Source organism: Triticum dicoccoides, chromosome 7B (assembly GCF_002162155.2).
Source record: "Triticum dicoccoides isolate Atlit2015 ecotype Zavitan chromosome 7B, WEW_v2.0, whole genome shotgun sequence".
NCBI lineage: Eukaryota > Viridiplantae > Streptophyta > Magnoliopsida > Poales > Poaceae > Triticum > Triticum dicoccoides.
The window spans coordinates 200,436,683-200,451,590 of NC_041393.1; the positions used below are offsets into that span (position 1 = coordinate 200,436,683).

Below are 14,908 nucleotides of genomic sequence, written 5' to 3' on the forward strand. Positions count from 1 at the left end.
GATCAGACGACGGCAAACGATTGATGATCGTTCGCACGTACCATACGTGTTGTTTCGCGGAATACAATCACAGTCACTGCAAGGTCTTTGAGCGGGATACCAGCTTCTCCGGGCCTTTAGGAATTTTTGACTAGAGACTGGTAAGTAGCCTTGGTACACACTCTCTGTTTCTCGGACTGAATTATCCGATTAACCAAGAGAAAACCGACGACAAGGATCATGATGGCAGTGCAATTTCGTTCATTAGGCAAAACTGTGTGTACACAGCGTACCATGCGTCTCTCCATGCACCATACCCTAATATGTGTCGCCACGCTCTGCAGCCCAAAGTAGGAGAGAGGGTCGCAAGTATCGGACTTCGACTTGCTGGCTGGAGTTTCCCCCGTCAGGAACCCATCTGGTTCAAGCCGCCAGCCAATCTCCACAGCTTAATAAATAGTAACGTCTAACTGATCCAGTTAGTTAGATGCGTACACTTGGTGTAGTAGGATCTTTATTTAGTATGATGCATACACTTGTTCTTTTTTGGTAGCCCTTTTGTAACAAAGTCGCTGATGTTTGGTTTGGAAGAGAGGGATGCGTCTTTACTCTTCTGGCCTGCTTACTGCTTCTGTTGCACCCCCAGCCCTGTTTGTTGTTGCTGCTGATGTTTTCAATATACAATTAGTAGTATATTTCGTCTGTTGGTTGAATAAATGTGTTGTTAGCACAGGTGGCGGCGACTTGCTGGACGGCGGCGAGAAGGAGGAAGCCTGTGAGTAGAGAGCAAGAACAGAGAGGGGGTTGGGCGACGAGTACTGTTGTTTGTCTGCAATGGGGGGCAAGCGACCGTGGTCTCCAAAACAATTATTCCAGGTGTTTTAGTGAGTGCGGGTTGATTACAAGGAAAGGCAGGGGTATTTGCAAAAATGCGCGCTGACCAGCTCGGGCCCGAGGAGTCCAGTTGTCGCACTATGATTGGTCCAGGACCAAAGTTGCACATTGGATGCAAGTTGTGGGACTGGGTAGGGTCATTTTGCAAGTTGTAGGACCAAATCATCACATCCTAAGCAAGTTCTAGGACCCCAATGCTTTTAACTCTTAATTAAGAAAGGAGCTGGCGTTTGATGGATAAGATTTTGGGTCTGTCTATGACACATCTAGATGTAACATAACTATGTCGCATCTAAACTGATTTTCACTCTGTTTGTGGTCTATTTTTTTGTTCTAGTTTTTTTTGTGCTGCATTATATATTTGTGGGAGCTTAAATGTGACATCCTTAAAAAACATCTAGAGTGAATTAGACAAACTGTAAAATTTTATGGCCGGCTCCAATATCCTATTTGGGGATGGCGTTGATTTTCATTCTGTTTGTGGTCTAATTTTTTTCCTAGTTTTTTTTGTTTCTTATTGCTGCATTATATATTTGTGAGAGCTTAGATGTGACATCCTTAAAAAACATCTAGTTGTGAATTAGACAAGATTCCCTTACCCCTAGTTTAACCCGGCGTTTTTTAATCGAAATAACCAAACTACATGGAGTTCGAACCGAGAAAAAGCAATAGTGGCGACATATTGGGTTCTGACAAAATCAACAACATGTGAGATGTCTGAACACATCGTTGGTGAATTGGTTGAAATATTCAGGCCACTAGGCATGTTCAACGGTAGAGTACTCCACCGAAACATCTGTTTATGAACTCTCTCCAACTGATGAAATCATTTGCTCGCATTTTGGCATTTCTTCCGCGACAGATTCGTCGTTTAATTGCTGTACACATCACAGCAGATAAACATATGGATGCTGCTCATCCAAGAAGCTTGATTTGAATAAAGTTGACCCCACCATCTAGCCATCTAGGTAAGCAGAAAGTTTCCTGCCCAGCTAAATAATTGGTAACCACTCTTTTTCTCGTTCAAACCAAACTGACATCAATTCCAACCTAAAAGCAAATGGGGGAAAAGGAGAGATCAATTGCATATGCTATAGATTGTGTTACTCAAATCACGCTGTAGACGAGTTTACTGAACAAGGCAACCTTAGAAGCATATTTAAAGATCATTTTTATACCCCATAAAAGCCAATTGACATATAATATGATATAATCTAATAACAAGGCTAAATTTGAAACAACTGAATATGTAATTAAGTAGTGATGTCATTTGATGTATTCTGCTTTGAGCTAAATCCCTACACCATAATTCTTCTTGAGAGTAAAACAAAATTACTGCTCGTCGGAACGTAAAGAAAAACGAAGTGTCAAATGGCTAAAAATAGAATTCTGGCACATAAATAAATTTCGAATTATATCTACTAGTGTCATGACGAACACTTTACTGTCGTACAATGGTTAGCAGGACAGCACAATCTTCATGAACATATGCACCTATCAGTTGATGAAGGATAAAGAGCATCTCATGTAACTTAGTTGATCTGGTTGCACCCTGAATCGCTGCCTAAGCTTGTCAACATGTGGAATTAACCATTAACTGGTAGTGAACTTCCAAAAAAAATTGGTATTCCACAGCTCCTGGATTGAAGCGAACTTGCCAGAGTTCTTTACCCCGGCACTTTCCATCATTGATTTTCAAAAAATCGTCGCTCCTCCTAAAGTATTCATCCTCGGAAGACAATATGAAGTTCAGGTATTGCTCACTCAGATATGATCTAAAGTACAGCAGCAAATGCTCAGTTTGCACTAGCAGCAAAATAACAAAAGCAAACCCAGCAGTTCTGTAGTAATGCAAAAAACAGGCTTTCTTGATTGGGTATCAGAATAGTACTGTCAAAATTCTAATATAGCCATGACCTTAGCACTATATATCAGACCCAAATATAAGTCTGGAACAGCCTATCTATAGGTCATGACTTCAAACAGCAATACTAACTTGGAATTTCAACTTTTCTTATACGTTCCAAAAAATCCCCAGTTAATTTCCTCAATTCCGTCCGAAAGAGCCTTGAACTATCAAGAAGGGTGCTTCCAGTTGGTGACACTCTGGCAACAAGAACAAAATTTTCACCATTACCAACATCTATTTCATATAACTCAGAGAAAACCTGGTGAAGAACATCAATCAGCCCTTTGTAGAAGGATGCATCAGCAGCAGGAGGGATTACATTCAGTACCAGCACTCCATGATGATGTAGAATTCTGTGTGCAGCAAGAAGGGTGCTTCTATGGGTCATCTCCAATGGCGGCGCACTGACACCACAAATAGCTTCAGGGGAGTCAAGATCCACCATAATTGCACTGAATTTCGAATCAGGCTCATCTCCATGTGCAAAATCCTGAATCGTTTGAATAGCATCGCCAACACGTACATGAAGGAACTCATCCTCCACAAGTCCAAAATAGTTCCTTGCGACGTCTAGGACAACACAATCAGCCTCAACGCCCAGTACATCGAAGCCAAGTCCCACCCTGATGGACATTGGAAGAGCTCCTCCACCAACGCCAGCGCAAAGGCACCTCGGCCTTGCACCTGACCGAGCATTCTCCTCCACCGATGAATCGATGAGTGCAAGGCCGGCAACCATGGCCTGGAGGTAAGGCTGGACTAATGGTCCACCCACCTCGGGCTGTAACGAACTAGCAGGCCCCTCCTCCAATGCCTCCAACAACGAAGAAGCAGCAGAAGCAGCAGCAGACATTGGCCGGGCCAGGCGCACCTGGGTCTGTATAAGGCACGGCATGCGCTTGAAACGCAGCCTCCGGCGCAACTCGGCCGGGCCAGGAGCGCAGTCCACGGCCACATCCTCGACAAGCATCTCGCCGACGACAGGACCGGCGACAACCTGGACAGGAACAAGCCGAAGGAGGTCATCGTGGAAGGAGAGCAGCGGGACGTCAGGGATGGCACCGTTGCCAAACGCAGCCCTGGGGCAGAGGGCCAGGAGGAGCGGGAGGAGCCGCGCGCGAGCAGGATCCGGGTCCGGGCGAGCGGCGGCGCAGCAAACGACCCGAGGGGAGGGAGTGGCGATCTCTGGGCCGACGAGTATAAGACGAGAGATTGTGCACTGGGATCGGGAGGAGAGGAGGAGGTGGAGCTGCCCGGCGCGGGTGGAGAAGATCCAGTCGCGGTGCCGGCCGGCCGGGACGAGCATCGCCGCCGTCCGCGCGGCGGGCGGGGATGGCGCCGCGGGGGCAGGGGAGTCGACAACGGCCACCCGGAGGAACTCCGCGTGGTCGTCGGCGTCGCTGTAAGGGTTGGAGGCGTCGTGGAGGAAAGGGTTGGGGAAGGAGAAGGAGATGAAGCGGGAGGGCTCGATGTGCTGCAGCTGGTTCAGCTCCGCACACACCGCCATTGAGTCGCGAGGGCTTTCCGGCGGCGCTGGGTGAGGGAGACGGCGAGACGTTGAGCGCTCGCAAATGGTGGGGACTTTCCTCTCTCAATGCATCGCGGGACCAATAGCAACAGAGGGCGAGACGTCGAGACGGCAAGAAGTGAAGGCTATACCTCTGACAAATAATGCCCTAGAATTTTTTATAGATTCTCTCTATGTTCTGATTTCATTCTTGTGTTGTTTTGATCTGAATTTTTCTTCTTGTGTTGTGTTGATCTGATATTTTTTTTCCGTGTGTTGTTTCGATGACCTGCTTAGTGATCAAAGCTAACTCATACCCCAGATGTTCTTAGTTCTTGTATTGAATTAATCAGACATTACCAGAATTTTTTGGAGGAAGAATGCAGATCAATCAGACCACAGAGTTCATGAACAAGGGGAGAATACGATTTCTTCATTTAGAACCGCAAGTTACAGTAGTTGACATCTGAGTATGTGGCAAACTGTTACATCAGGCAACAATGACATATACTACATGGCAGCAGAAAATATGGGTTGGCTATGTAGATTGCAAGGCCAACAAAACATGAGGACTACAAGACTACAACAGAGACAAAAAGTATGAATTGTTCCTTATATTCATGTTCGCTCGACCTTGGAATTTCAGAGCCTAAATTATCGTCAACTGCCATCCTCAGCATCTGTATTCATAAGACTGACAGGGAGGAGAAAAATGTCGGTCCCCACAGCACCAGAAACTACATTGGTCATTCATACATGTGATCTCAGTTACCAAGGTTGACCCCCATCTGAGCTGCTGCAGGCCTGGTTGGGTAGAAAGCCGTCTCCGAAGTCACCAACCAATCTCATTTGCATTTCTTCCTGTGGAGAAAGAATCCTGATGCACCGTACGCAGTTCAGAAAATCCCTACACAAGCAATGCTTTGCTTATCAGAGTGGCTCAATAGCCAGATTAAGAGAGTAAATGAATGAGCATTAAAATTGAAGCCAAAGTGCAGCAGAATGTGTTAAATTGATTTTAGGGTCTCTTTGATTTTTCTTTTACAGGTACATATTCAGTTGAAGTTATAAACTGTCACAGGCCTTTCATTGTACTCGGCAAGCTAATTTAGCAACCAGCGAATGAAGCGTTAGTTGATAGCTACCCATTCCCCAAGGTCATGTCCACACAAATTGCCTAAAGCCACCCATCAGCTTTATCTTTTAGTAGTTTTGCACATTTCCAGAAAGTCATGCTAGTAAGTTTCGTATGCAAAAATTAGAAACAAGCTCATGGAGTTTTACTTACTCCCATGGGTCATCACCAACTAGTAGAACATCCTTCTCATGATCTTCATATACTAGTTTCCAGCCAACTCTACTTTGGTCACCAAGCTGCCCCTCGATACCAAACATCCGCGCAATGTCATGCTTCAGTTCATCATACCCTGAATAACGGTTCATGTCGATAGATCTCCCTACAGCACCACGTTTGTGCACCTGCATATAGTACTTTGGTCAGGAATGATCTTACTGCAAGAGTGAGACAGTGCACTCGTATGTAAATATAAACAATGCTAGAAAGTAGAAACACAGAAAGAAATATGATAAGAGCCTAAGGATAAACTCTTCTAACGTTAATGACTTTGAACATTGACTTTTTGAGCACAGTAAAGTGAGCATATAAAATTTCAGGTCATCATTTTGCAAGGAAATTAGTCAGAGAAAAATCTATATAGGTAGGAAGATCTAGAGATAAATATGTAATTACTTACATTCTACAAGGTGAAATAGTTCGTTGCTTATCTATAACGAAGTATTCCTGTGGTGTGCAAGAGCCTATGACTAAGCTGGAGTTGATAGCCAGGGGATTTATGACCAATTTGGGTGGCTATTGTGTAACAGACTATGTGACTTTTTTTTTCTCTTGTTTATCTATGTGGCTTGCCATTCATCCGTTGGCTTCCATTATCTCGGAAAAATCCTGATGTGAACTGTAAAATGACACACTGGAGCAAAAATAACAAACCTTGGTGTAAGTTCGCATGCGTTGATGTGCAGGAGCTGGTGCCCTGGAATTTCTATTTAGGAATGAGGGATCATTGATTGCAGAATCTATAGAATTGAATCCCATGTCAGCAACTCCAAGTGAATGTGAAATCATTGAAGATGATAACTCTTGTTGAGAATCCTTAGATGAAATGTAGTTAGAAATGCCATTTCCAGCCATCTCATCCATGAATTTATCATTTTCAATGCTATTTGCAAGCAAGGCATCTGCATTAAGTGGTAAGCCCAGTTGACCATCAATGTTCACCCCAAATAGAAGGTTATTTGTTGGATCTGAAATCTCAAACTCACTATCTGGAGCTGTGTCCCTCAACAGCTGATGCTGATCGAAGGATGAAGATGGAAAGTTTTGTTGCAATGATCCATCAGCCTGAGAAAGGCAAACCGAAGTAGCTGAGGAGGATGTATCCAAGTAATCCATGTGGGGGTTGTTTATGTAGTCTCGTTCAGTAGCTGGCCCTTGTTCAATCATCTTGGGAATCATTATTGTTGGCTTAACACTCTGGTAAGACTTCATTTCCTGTTCAATTGTAGGGCCCAAGACAACAGATGATTGAGATGTTTTTGCTGCAGTTGGTAAACTCTGGTTCTTGGAGCTACTTGGGATGGACTGCAAAAGAACGTGATTAGTGGCAGTGGATGGTGATGGTGATGTTGACGAAGACGGAACATTATCTGTCCTCACCGACTGCATTCGACCAGCCACATTCAAAGAGCTAGCACCCATGGAGGTAACGACATCTGATTTTGCTACGGGAATGGTACCCCTAGGCGAATCATCAACCGGTTGGTGAGACTGTGCCTTTTGTTGCGTTGCATACTGGATGGTGTTCCTGTTGTGAAAACCAACAGTTTGGGTAGCTCCTTGCACACATTGCTGAGGATCTGACTGAGAATTTACCACTTGTTGCTGCAAATCAAAAAGCATTTTCTGCTGCTCCGTGGTCAGATGTTGCTGTGAATGTAGAGCCTTTAATAATTGAAGTTTCATTTGATGATCAGATAGTTGTGTATTCATGTTCACATCACTGGACACATGAACAGGTTGTATCTTCATTTGCTGCTGCTCCTGTACTGAGTGTTGAACCTGCTGATGATGTTGAGGTTGTTGCTGTTGTAGCTGTTGCTGCAAATGTGGTTGCTGTTGCTGCAGGACCTGGATTTGCTGAAGGCCTCCCTGAAAGACTGTATGACTCTGGACCAGAGGTTGCTGTTGCTGGAGTTGAGCCTGGAGAATCACTCGAGGTTGCTGGAACTGAGCTTGGACAACATGTTCAGGCTGTGTGACGTTTAAGTTTGCCTGGCTGCCTTGCACTGATTGAGTAACTGTATGCTGCTTCTGGTCAGAATTGCAATCTTGATCTACCTTCTGTGGTACCATAATATTTCCCAGTTGGTTTGGTGTACCTATAGCTTTCGCTAACTGTTCAGCCTGTTGATTTTGCTGAGGTAGTAACGAGGTGTTGAACTGGATATTATTTTGTTGCAGGAATTGGGGCTGGAAGCTGATTTGCCTTGATATATCAGCTGCAGACAAATTTTGCACATGTTTGCCAGCTAATGAGTTTAGCAACTCTGGTTGCATAACTGTGCCAGCTAGTGACAAGTTCTGCTGCATATTCATCCACTGAAGTGACTGAGCTAAGTTTAGACCAGGCACTATGCTGTTCTGAGTATTCATATCTTTCTTGCATATCTCCTCACCAAGCCATGGCATGGTTCTCTTAAAAAGATTATCCATTCCAGAGGTATCATCATCTGTGGATATAGTTTTTTATCAAAAAACCTGAGTTGTGCATCAAAGGACTTGTTATCTAGTTATTTGCTAGAAGGATACATGGTCGGGAGTTTTCAGTGATACAAAGAAGATACATGCATTATTCATGAAGAAAGCAGAACTGTAGTTCCGTGGTTACCTATCATCCCAGGTTGCCTCGCACGCTTTGCGGTGAATAATGGTGTGGGATAGATGAAGAAAGGAGCGATGACAGGTTCAATGTCCCAAAGGGAAACCCTGGTGCGTCTTTCACTTGGTGCTGCTTCATCCCATGCAACCTGCTCATACATACTACTAATCTCAGCAAAAATAAAGGGGATGTCTTGTCAGTTTGGCAGGTTTAATTTGTATGGATTAGACCAAACCTGAATATTGCGCCACTGAGAGTTTTTCCACCTTACAGGATCCAGATCACTTATGCCAGTTATTGTACCCATGTACCTGCAGGCAGATATCACAACTTAATAGTTTTTACAAAAAAATATTTTTTGTATAAAACTTCAAACACATAAAAACATGGGCATGCGCACAGCAAACTGACAGTTAATAGAAAAGGTACACTACAAACTCCAAGGATATTTTTAAAGTGATCTTGAAGTAAGAAGGACGACTACTCAATCTACAAATTAGGTAATTTGGAATCTATACCTTCTTGTTCCAGATTCTTCGGTTTCAAACATCATTCTAAACCGCATGCCAAGAGATAATTGGTTGCCATAAACTGCCTTCTGGTACTTGGCAAAAGGAATCACAAATTCTGAAGGACTAGCCCTGAAGAAACAAAAGGCAGTCCAATTGAAACTCTAGTATATCACCTATTCACCTGTGAAAACTCACAAAGGATGGTATTTACCTTGGGTTATAGAATATTGTAAATTGGCTGTTATTTGCTGCTGCATGAGCTGCAGCAGCAAGAACTCCGATATGCATGCTATCACTAGACAAGACAGATGATGAGAGGTTAGTAGGTTGCCTATTTGCTCGCCTGATCCCCAAGAGGAGCTGCTGTTTTGCATCCCTACAATCACAAGGGAAGAATTTTAGTGGCACTGATTACCTTTACAGATAAGTTTATTTGTTACATCAATTCTTGAGCAATACAAAGTCAGGAAAAGCTGACTGTCCAACAAATAAATAGAGACCTCGGCATCAACATTTTACCTAATAAATAAGACTGAATCACCAGCAAGAAGTCTCTTTCCACTAATAAATAGGCTCCAGCCAGTAGTCAAAAGATGCCTTCTAGGCTGGCCTGGTGAAGAGGAAGAGAAGCAATCATAAAATTAGTGCATTATTCCTTTCTAAGGAAAACAGTAAAATGGATTAAATCATGAAGGAAAAGAACTGTAGGCCAAAACAGATGCATGGTATTAAAATATGGGCTTGGCTAACTTCCACCAGCTTTCATTCATGCGTCGAGAGGAACTAAAAAACATTTGACTTGCCTCTAAATATATGACGGAATGTCCAAATGGTATCATGTAAATCCCTGGCCTGGAGTTCCTGAGCAGGAGGTTGCAATGAGAAGTCCTACATGTAGTACAGCTTGAACAAATCAGAACAAACCAAAAAACACTCAACACATCTTTTTACATCAGAAGTAAACTATCCTTACAAGACGAGGGAAAATCCTCTCTGCAGCACGCCGTGGCACGGAGAATCCTCCATGAGTGCTCGTATCACTCGCGGTCAATGTTTTGCAGAAGAATTCTGTTTGTGGCTTGTTTTGTTTCAGGGCAAGCTCTGACGCCAGCAATATCTCCTTGTCACACTGTGTCACCTAGCAGTTACAATTCCCATCCCATTTTCAGGCAAGAATACTAAAACCATGGCAGTGCCGTACGTCACGTAATAAAAAGATTTCGCTGAACTTTAGGAAGTGACACTTACATTGCTAACTGGCTGGAGAGTCATCCGAGCATAAACTTCATCCGTGTCAGGATCAGACTGTCAAGTTTTGTCGATAGAACCATCAGGCAAAAAAGGTCAGATCATCCGCATAGAAGAGCACAGAATGCGCATCTGGTGTCCAGTTAGTGGTGTCTGTTCAAAGTGATAGTGGTTACCTGCATAGTGACGCTGTGGAGGATGCATATCAGCTTTGATGGAAGATTTGGATAGCTTGGAATCTGCGCGTCTGCATCCTTTCGCATAGATGCTGCCACCTGAAATTGGGTATCAAGGAATAAGGACTTCTTTTTGCCCTGGAACTCCAGGCCACTTGCATACAACTTGCAAATTTGCAAGTGGTTTTGGTAATAATGTGATTTTAATGGACTCTCAACTGAACTTGCACACAGAAAACAGGAATTACTCCTATGAAACTTCGCGCTAAATCAGAAGCATCCATCTCTAATTCTTTCATCATAGTTCTGGTCCAACATGACAGTGACACAGTGATAACCGGGGTATCATGTGAGTGCCCATCAGAGATAACATTAGCACGGATATGATCAAGTATGAACCAAGCCCAAAAAAAGGTTGCATGTCCACAGAGTTGAGTTGGAACAGGTTAAGACCAAAGCTCTAGGTAGAAATCCAGCTCCCAAATTTCTCATGTTCTATTCGAAAAAAAATGCCAAGATTCCCTCACACTATTGAAGAAAAGAAAAGGTCACTGGAAAAAGAATTAGATTTCCCTCTCAATCAATCAAGAACTAAAACTAAAGCAGTTGTCTGTCTGCAAGACGAAGCCGAGAGTGTCAAGAACCATGAGTTGACTATGGTTGTCTGCTGCCGGCCGCCGGACACGGAGAAGCGACCATGAGGCCGCTTCGTGCTGGTGGCTATCACGGGGAGGGAGGAATCATCAGCGCTCCCGCGAACACGAGGCGGCCAGAAAGGGACAAGAGCAAGACGCCCAAAAAAAGGGAGCATTTTCTCCTCGTCCAGAGAGGGGAGGAAAGCAACAGCTTTGATCAGCAGGAGTCATGGGAAGCACCGTACCTGCTCGCTGTGTCCCTGCGGGAAGTAGACCACGAGGCTCCCCGGCGGCGGCAGCGCCACCAGCGGCCCCGCGCACGCGTACCACAGCTCCTGGTTCACCTTGCTGCCCCTCGCCCCCTCCCCGCCGCCGGCGCCAGAGCCCTCCGGCGCCGCCATCGTCCGCGGCCCGGTCAGTCACTGGTGCCCCCGCCTCCGGCGCCGCCGCCCGGGGGGCATCGGCGGGTCGACGGCGAGGATGGGAGGGAGGGAGGAGGGCCGAATGGAGCAGCTCCCGAGGAGAGGAAAATACTCGGGCGGAGCGACGGAAAGAGCAATATAATAGTACGCGAGAGCGCCGTGCTGTGGCCAGTGGGCAGTGGCGGAGCGCGCTGGCCGCCGTACTGCTTGGCTTTGTTAAATTGCCTGCAGGCTTCGATGATTAGTTCATTGATTGGTTAGCTTCGCACGGGCGCGGGATAATTGTTTCTCCGGGAATCAGGCGTGCGTACAAGCTTTCGAGGGGGGCAGGGCACAAGGCGCAGGAATCAGGGGGATGTGTGAAACGAAATGAAAATCTGCGGAGCAATAGAAAAATTTTACAGGGTGCGTCGAAAAGAAAGAAAATTTTTTGCAGGGACGGAACCTAGGGAAAATTATTCGATTCTGCAGTCCGAAAGCCGCGTTAACTTTTTCCCAGAAATACAGAGGGCGTGCCGCGGCGATGCACGTTTCCAATCATATGGGTTTGGCTTGTTTTTTTAGCAAGACAAGAGCTCGTATAGTTGTCCGGTCCGTAAATGATTGTAAGGTGGCCGGTAAACCCCTCCCCTCGGTATATCTACGGGTTTGCGGCGAGTATACGGGGGGAAACCCTATCCCCACGCCGCCACAATCCCCCCTCTCAATTTCTTGCCGTCGGTGACTCGAATCCGCCACCGCACTCCACCATGTGGCGCGCGATGTGGAGCTCGTGCTGTCGCTCCGGCAATAGCAACGACCCCGAGCGGCAGCAGTGTGTCAGAGCCGACGGCGCAAGGAAGCGAGCCGCTAAGAAGTACACGAATCGCGGCCTACCGCCGCCGCGAGACGGAGGAGTACGACTGCAGGCAGGCGCGTCTGTCCTCCGGCGCGAGCAGCTCCGCCGGGGGGTCGAGTTCCTGTACGCCGCTCCTCATGCCGGTGAAAAGGGAGCCGGAGGAGCTCCCGCCGCTCCGCACGGTGAGGAGGTGCTCGAGGCGAAGCTAATGCGGCCGTGCGGTGGCGTCATCGGGCCGGAGGATTTCGGAGATCTTCGAGCGGGCCATTGTCGCGCGCAGTGCACGGGAGGAGGAGGAGGCGGAGCAATGCCGTCCATCTCTAGTCGAGCTCAAGACGTCCTCCTCGAGCAGGGGCTCGCCAATGCGCAGGACTTCGACGCCAACCTCGAGGCATGGCGTCGCGAAGCCAAGGCACAGGACAACATCTACGTCGACCTCGTCTCCTCCGACGATGATGATTGAACTCCTCCGCCGTCGCACCCGGATTTACGTTGGCAGTAGGGTTTACGCTGGCCGCCGCTCCTCCGTTCTACTTTGTACAAATATGCTATGTATGAAATCCGTATGATGATCAAGTACTATGAACGCTGCTAGTTCTACTAAAGTAGTTCGATTTCTCCCGCGAAGTTCTGATTTCAAAATTTACAGGTTTATTTTATGTTTTTGTTCTGTCGCCATTGTTTTCGACCCGTATCCGAGGCATTCTGTGAACTGTAAACTCAGATTACAGGTCTACGTTTTAAGGGGTCTACTAGAGATGCTCTAAACCAAGGCAAGGCGCAATAATACACTATTTTCGAAGCTCGGCCACGTGTTTGAATGTGGCCATCAAAATCTTTCTATGTTTGCTTCCTAAATAAAACTAGTTTCTTTGCTTCCTAAGTAAAGATAGGCCCTTCACAGAGGGAAACAGAGGTTGCCATGCGCTTTTTGTTTGTATGCCAAATCCCTTAATGCGAAAAAATGTCACGTTATATTGCCCCTTATGATAACAACCTTTATTATGCAGTCTGTCGCTTTTATTCTTTGCCATCACAAGTTCGTACAACGCTCAATTTTCTCTTGCACTAAATGATCCAACACTTTTAGAAGCAATTTTTATTGCCTTATTGCACCGATGACAACTTACTTGAGGATCTTACTCAATCCATAGGTAGGTATGGTGGACTCTCAAGGCATGAATTTGGGTTAAAGGATTTTGGATGCACAAGTAGTATCTCTACTTAGTGCGGAATTTTTGGCTAGCAAAGATATTAGGCAAGCACCACATGTTGAAGGATCTATAACAATATAACTTCTATGTGAATATTAACAAGCATAACTCATTATGTTGTCTTCCTTGTCCAACGTCAACTATTTTGGCATATAATATTTAATGAGAGCTCACAATCATAAAAAATGTCCAAGATAGTATATTTGCATGTGAATCTTCTCTTCCCTTATTAATTCTTTCATGAGTTGCATTATTGACCAATGCTATGTTTGTAAATCTCCAACAAAATTTACCACTTATACTTTTCATTATGTGATGTCATTACTTACCATAAGATCAGCATGTGATGTTTTTCATTTATTTATTTCTTTTATTTGATTTGCAACATAATATTAAAGAAGCAAAGACTCACACCAAAACTTCATTATATAACTTGCACACGATTACATAGATAGGTAGATCACTAAGCAAGCACTCAAAAATAAAGGATCGAACTAAACTTTTATTGAACTAAATCATAGGAAAATTACAGATCGAACTAAGATAAGTAAAAGCAAAGATAGTGGTGATGATACGATACCGGGGCACCTCCCCCAAGCTTGGCACAAGCTAAGGGGAGTGCACATACCATGAACTTAACTTTCCTTTCTTGGGGAAGATGATGATGGTGGTGATGAGGTAGTAGCGAGATTATCCTCTGGTTTCCATGGCAGTGGTTCACCATCATAAGAGGAAGAACGAGCCTCGCGAGTCCTGCAACTGGCAGCCAAACTCATACCTTTAAACCTTCCCTCATATCTAAAGACTTGCTTTGCAGAAAGTTGATTTGCTCGTTGAGGGTGAAGACGACGCCCTTCATGGACCGGCCATCCACCTTGAGATGACGGGTAAAATCCATAACCATGAGGTGATTGGCATTGAGTCCGTGCTCCACCATCCCCTTGCACTTGAAGACCTCTTGCTCCACAGCTTCGAGCCTAGCCTCCATGGTTCCCGTCCTCTTGGGCCCCTGGACATCCTGAATGTGGAGCACCCCCTCACGCATCTCAATGGCTTGAGGGTGTTGCATCACCTCCCACAAATATGGGTTGATGACGTTCTCAAAAAACTTGTCCTTGGAGGAGCTCGAAGCAGCCATGACGATCTAGATGTGTCAGAAAACAACAAGAAAGAAGAATAGAAGATTTCTCCGAGATACGGATGTCAATACGTTCAGGGGGTATATAAAGAATTTTTATCTTGGAAAGCAAGCAAACGGGAGAAAAATGGAGTCGGGAAGGTTCCCGAGGTGGGCATGTGACGCCCGGATAATTAAGCTACAGTAACCTTCTACTAATGATGCCACGTCACCACGACTACTGTTGTTAATCTCGCGTTAGTTGAAAACGATTCAAATTCAAATTTGAGTTCATGACAAACGTCAAAAGTTTTCAAACGTTAAAACTAAATTGTTCGGTTTGTCGAAAATAATCCATAAATTATTTTGGTGAAGTAAGCACTACAAAAAAATTAAATATTTTGAAATAAATAAAATTGTAGCAGAAGTAGATAATTAAATGTTGTTTTCAATTAATAAAATATTAAACTAATTTATTTAATTGCCCGAACTAATGGGGCA

The 14,908-nt window shown here is 44.9% G+C and overlaps 2 protein-coding genes across 5 annotated transcripts; both read right to left on the reverse strand.

The window, feature by feature from the left end:
* Positions 1-2,145: 2,145 nt before the first annotated feature.
* Positions 2,146-4,559, reverse strand: LOC119342107 (eEF1A lysine and N-terminal methyltransferase-like). Of its 2 annotated transcripts, XM_037613948.1 has the most exons (2): positions 3,111-4,559; positions 2,146-2,979 (listed from the first exon to the last, which is right to left on the reverse strand). In XM_037613948.1, the coding sequence occupies exons 1-2, from the start codon at positions 4,287-4,289 to the stop codon at positions 2,950-2,952; spliced, it is 1,209 nt and encodes a 402-aa protein (XP_037469845.1). In that variant the 5' UTR covers positions 4,290-4,559; the 3' UTR covers positions 2,146-2,949. The 2 variants fall into 2 exon arrangements, with proteins under 2 accessions (XP_037469845.1, XP_037469844.1); XM_037613947.1 differs by having other exon boundaries at positions 2,146-4,559.
* A 138-nt stretch (positions 4,560-4,697) lies between these two features.
* LOC119342106 (auxin response factor 21-like) lies at positions 4,698-11,382 on the reverse strand. Of its 3 annotated transcripts, XM_037613946.1 has the most exons (14): positions 11,062-11,382; positions 10,182-10,280; positions 10,006-10,062; positions 9,731-9,895; positions 9,561-9,645; positions 9,277-9,367; positions 8,969-9,133; positions 8,764-8,886; positions 8,481-8,556; positions 8,255-8,393; positions 7,024-8,096; positions 6,298-6,948; positions 5,578-5,768; positions 4,698-5,196 (listed from the first exon to the last, which is right to left on the reverse strand). In XM_037613946.1, exons 1-14 carry the CDS (start codon positions 11,215-11,217, stop codon positions 5,058-5,060), a joined length of 3,210 nt encoding a protein of 1,069 aa, XP_037469843.1. In that variant the 5' UTR covers positions 11,218-11,382; the 3' UTR covers positions 4,698-5,057. The 3 variants fall into 3 exon arrangements, with proteins under 3 accessions (XP_037469843.1, XP_037469842.1, XP_037469841.1); XM_037613945.1 differs by having other exon boundaries at positions 6,298-8,096; positions 9,731-9,886; XM_037613944.1 differs by having other exon boundaries at positions 6,298-8,096; positions 11,062-11,355.
* Between the last annotated feature and the right edge of the window lie 3,526 nt (positions 11,383-14,908).

Coding starts and splice junctions, on each gene's coding strand:
- LOC119342106 (XM_037613944.1), bottom strand. CDS start 11,217: ATGGCGGCGCCGGAGGGCTCTGGCGCCGGCGGCGGGGAGGGGGCGAGG. Junction 10,281..11,061: donor CGCAGGGACACAGCGAGCAG/GTACGGTGCTTC, acceptor ACCCAATTTCAG/GTGGCAGCATCTATGCGAAA. Junction 9,896..10,005: donor CTCTCCAGCCAGTTAGCAAT/GTAAGTGTCACT, acceptor TGTAACTGCTAG/GTGACACAGTGTGACAAGGA.
- LOC119342107 (XM_037613947.1), bottom strand. CDS start 4,289: ATGGCGGTGTGTGCGGAGCTGAACCAGCTGCAGCACATCGAGCCCTCC.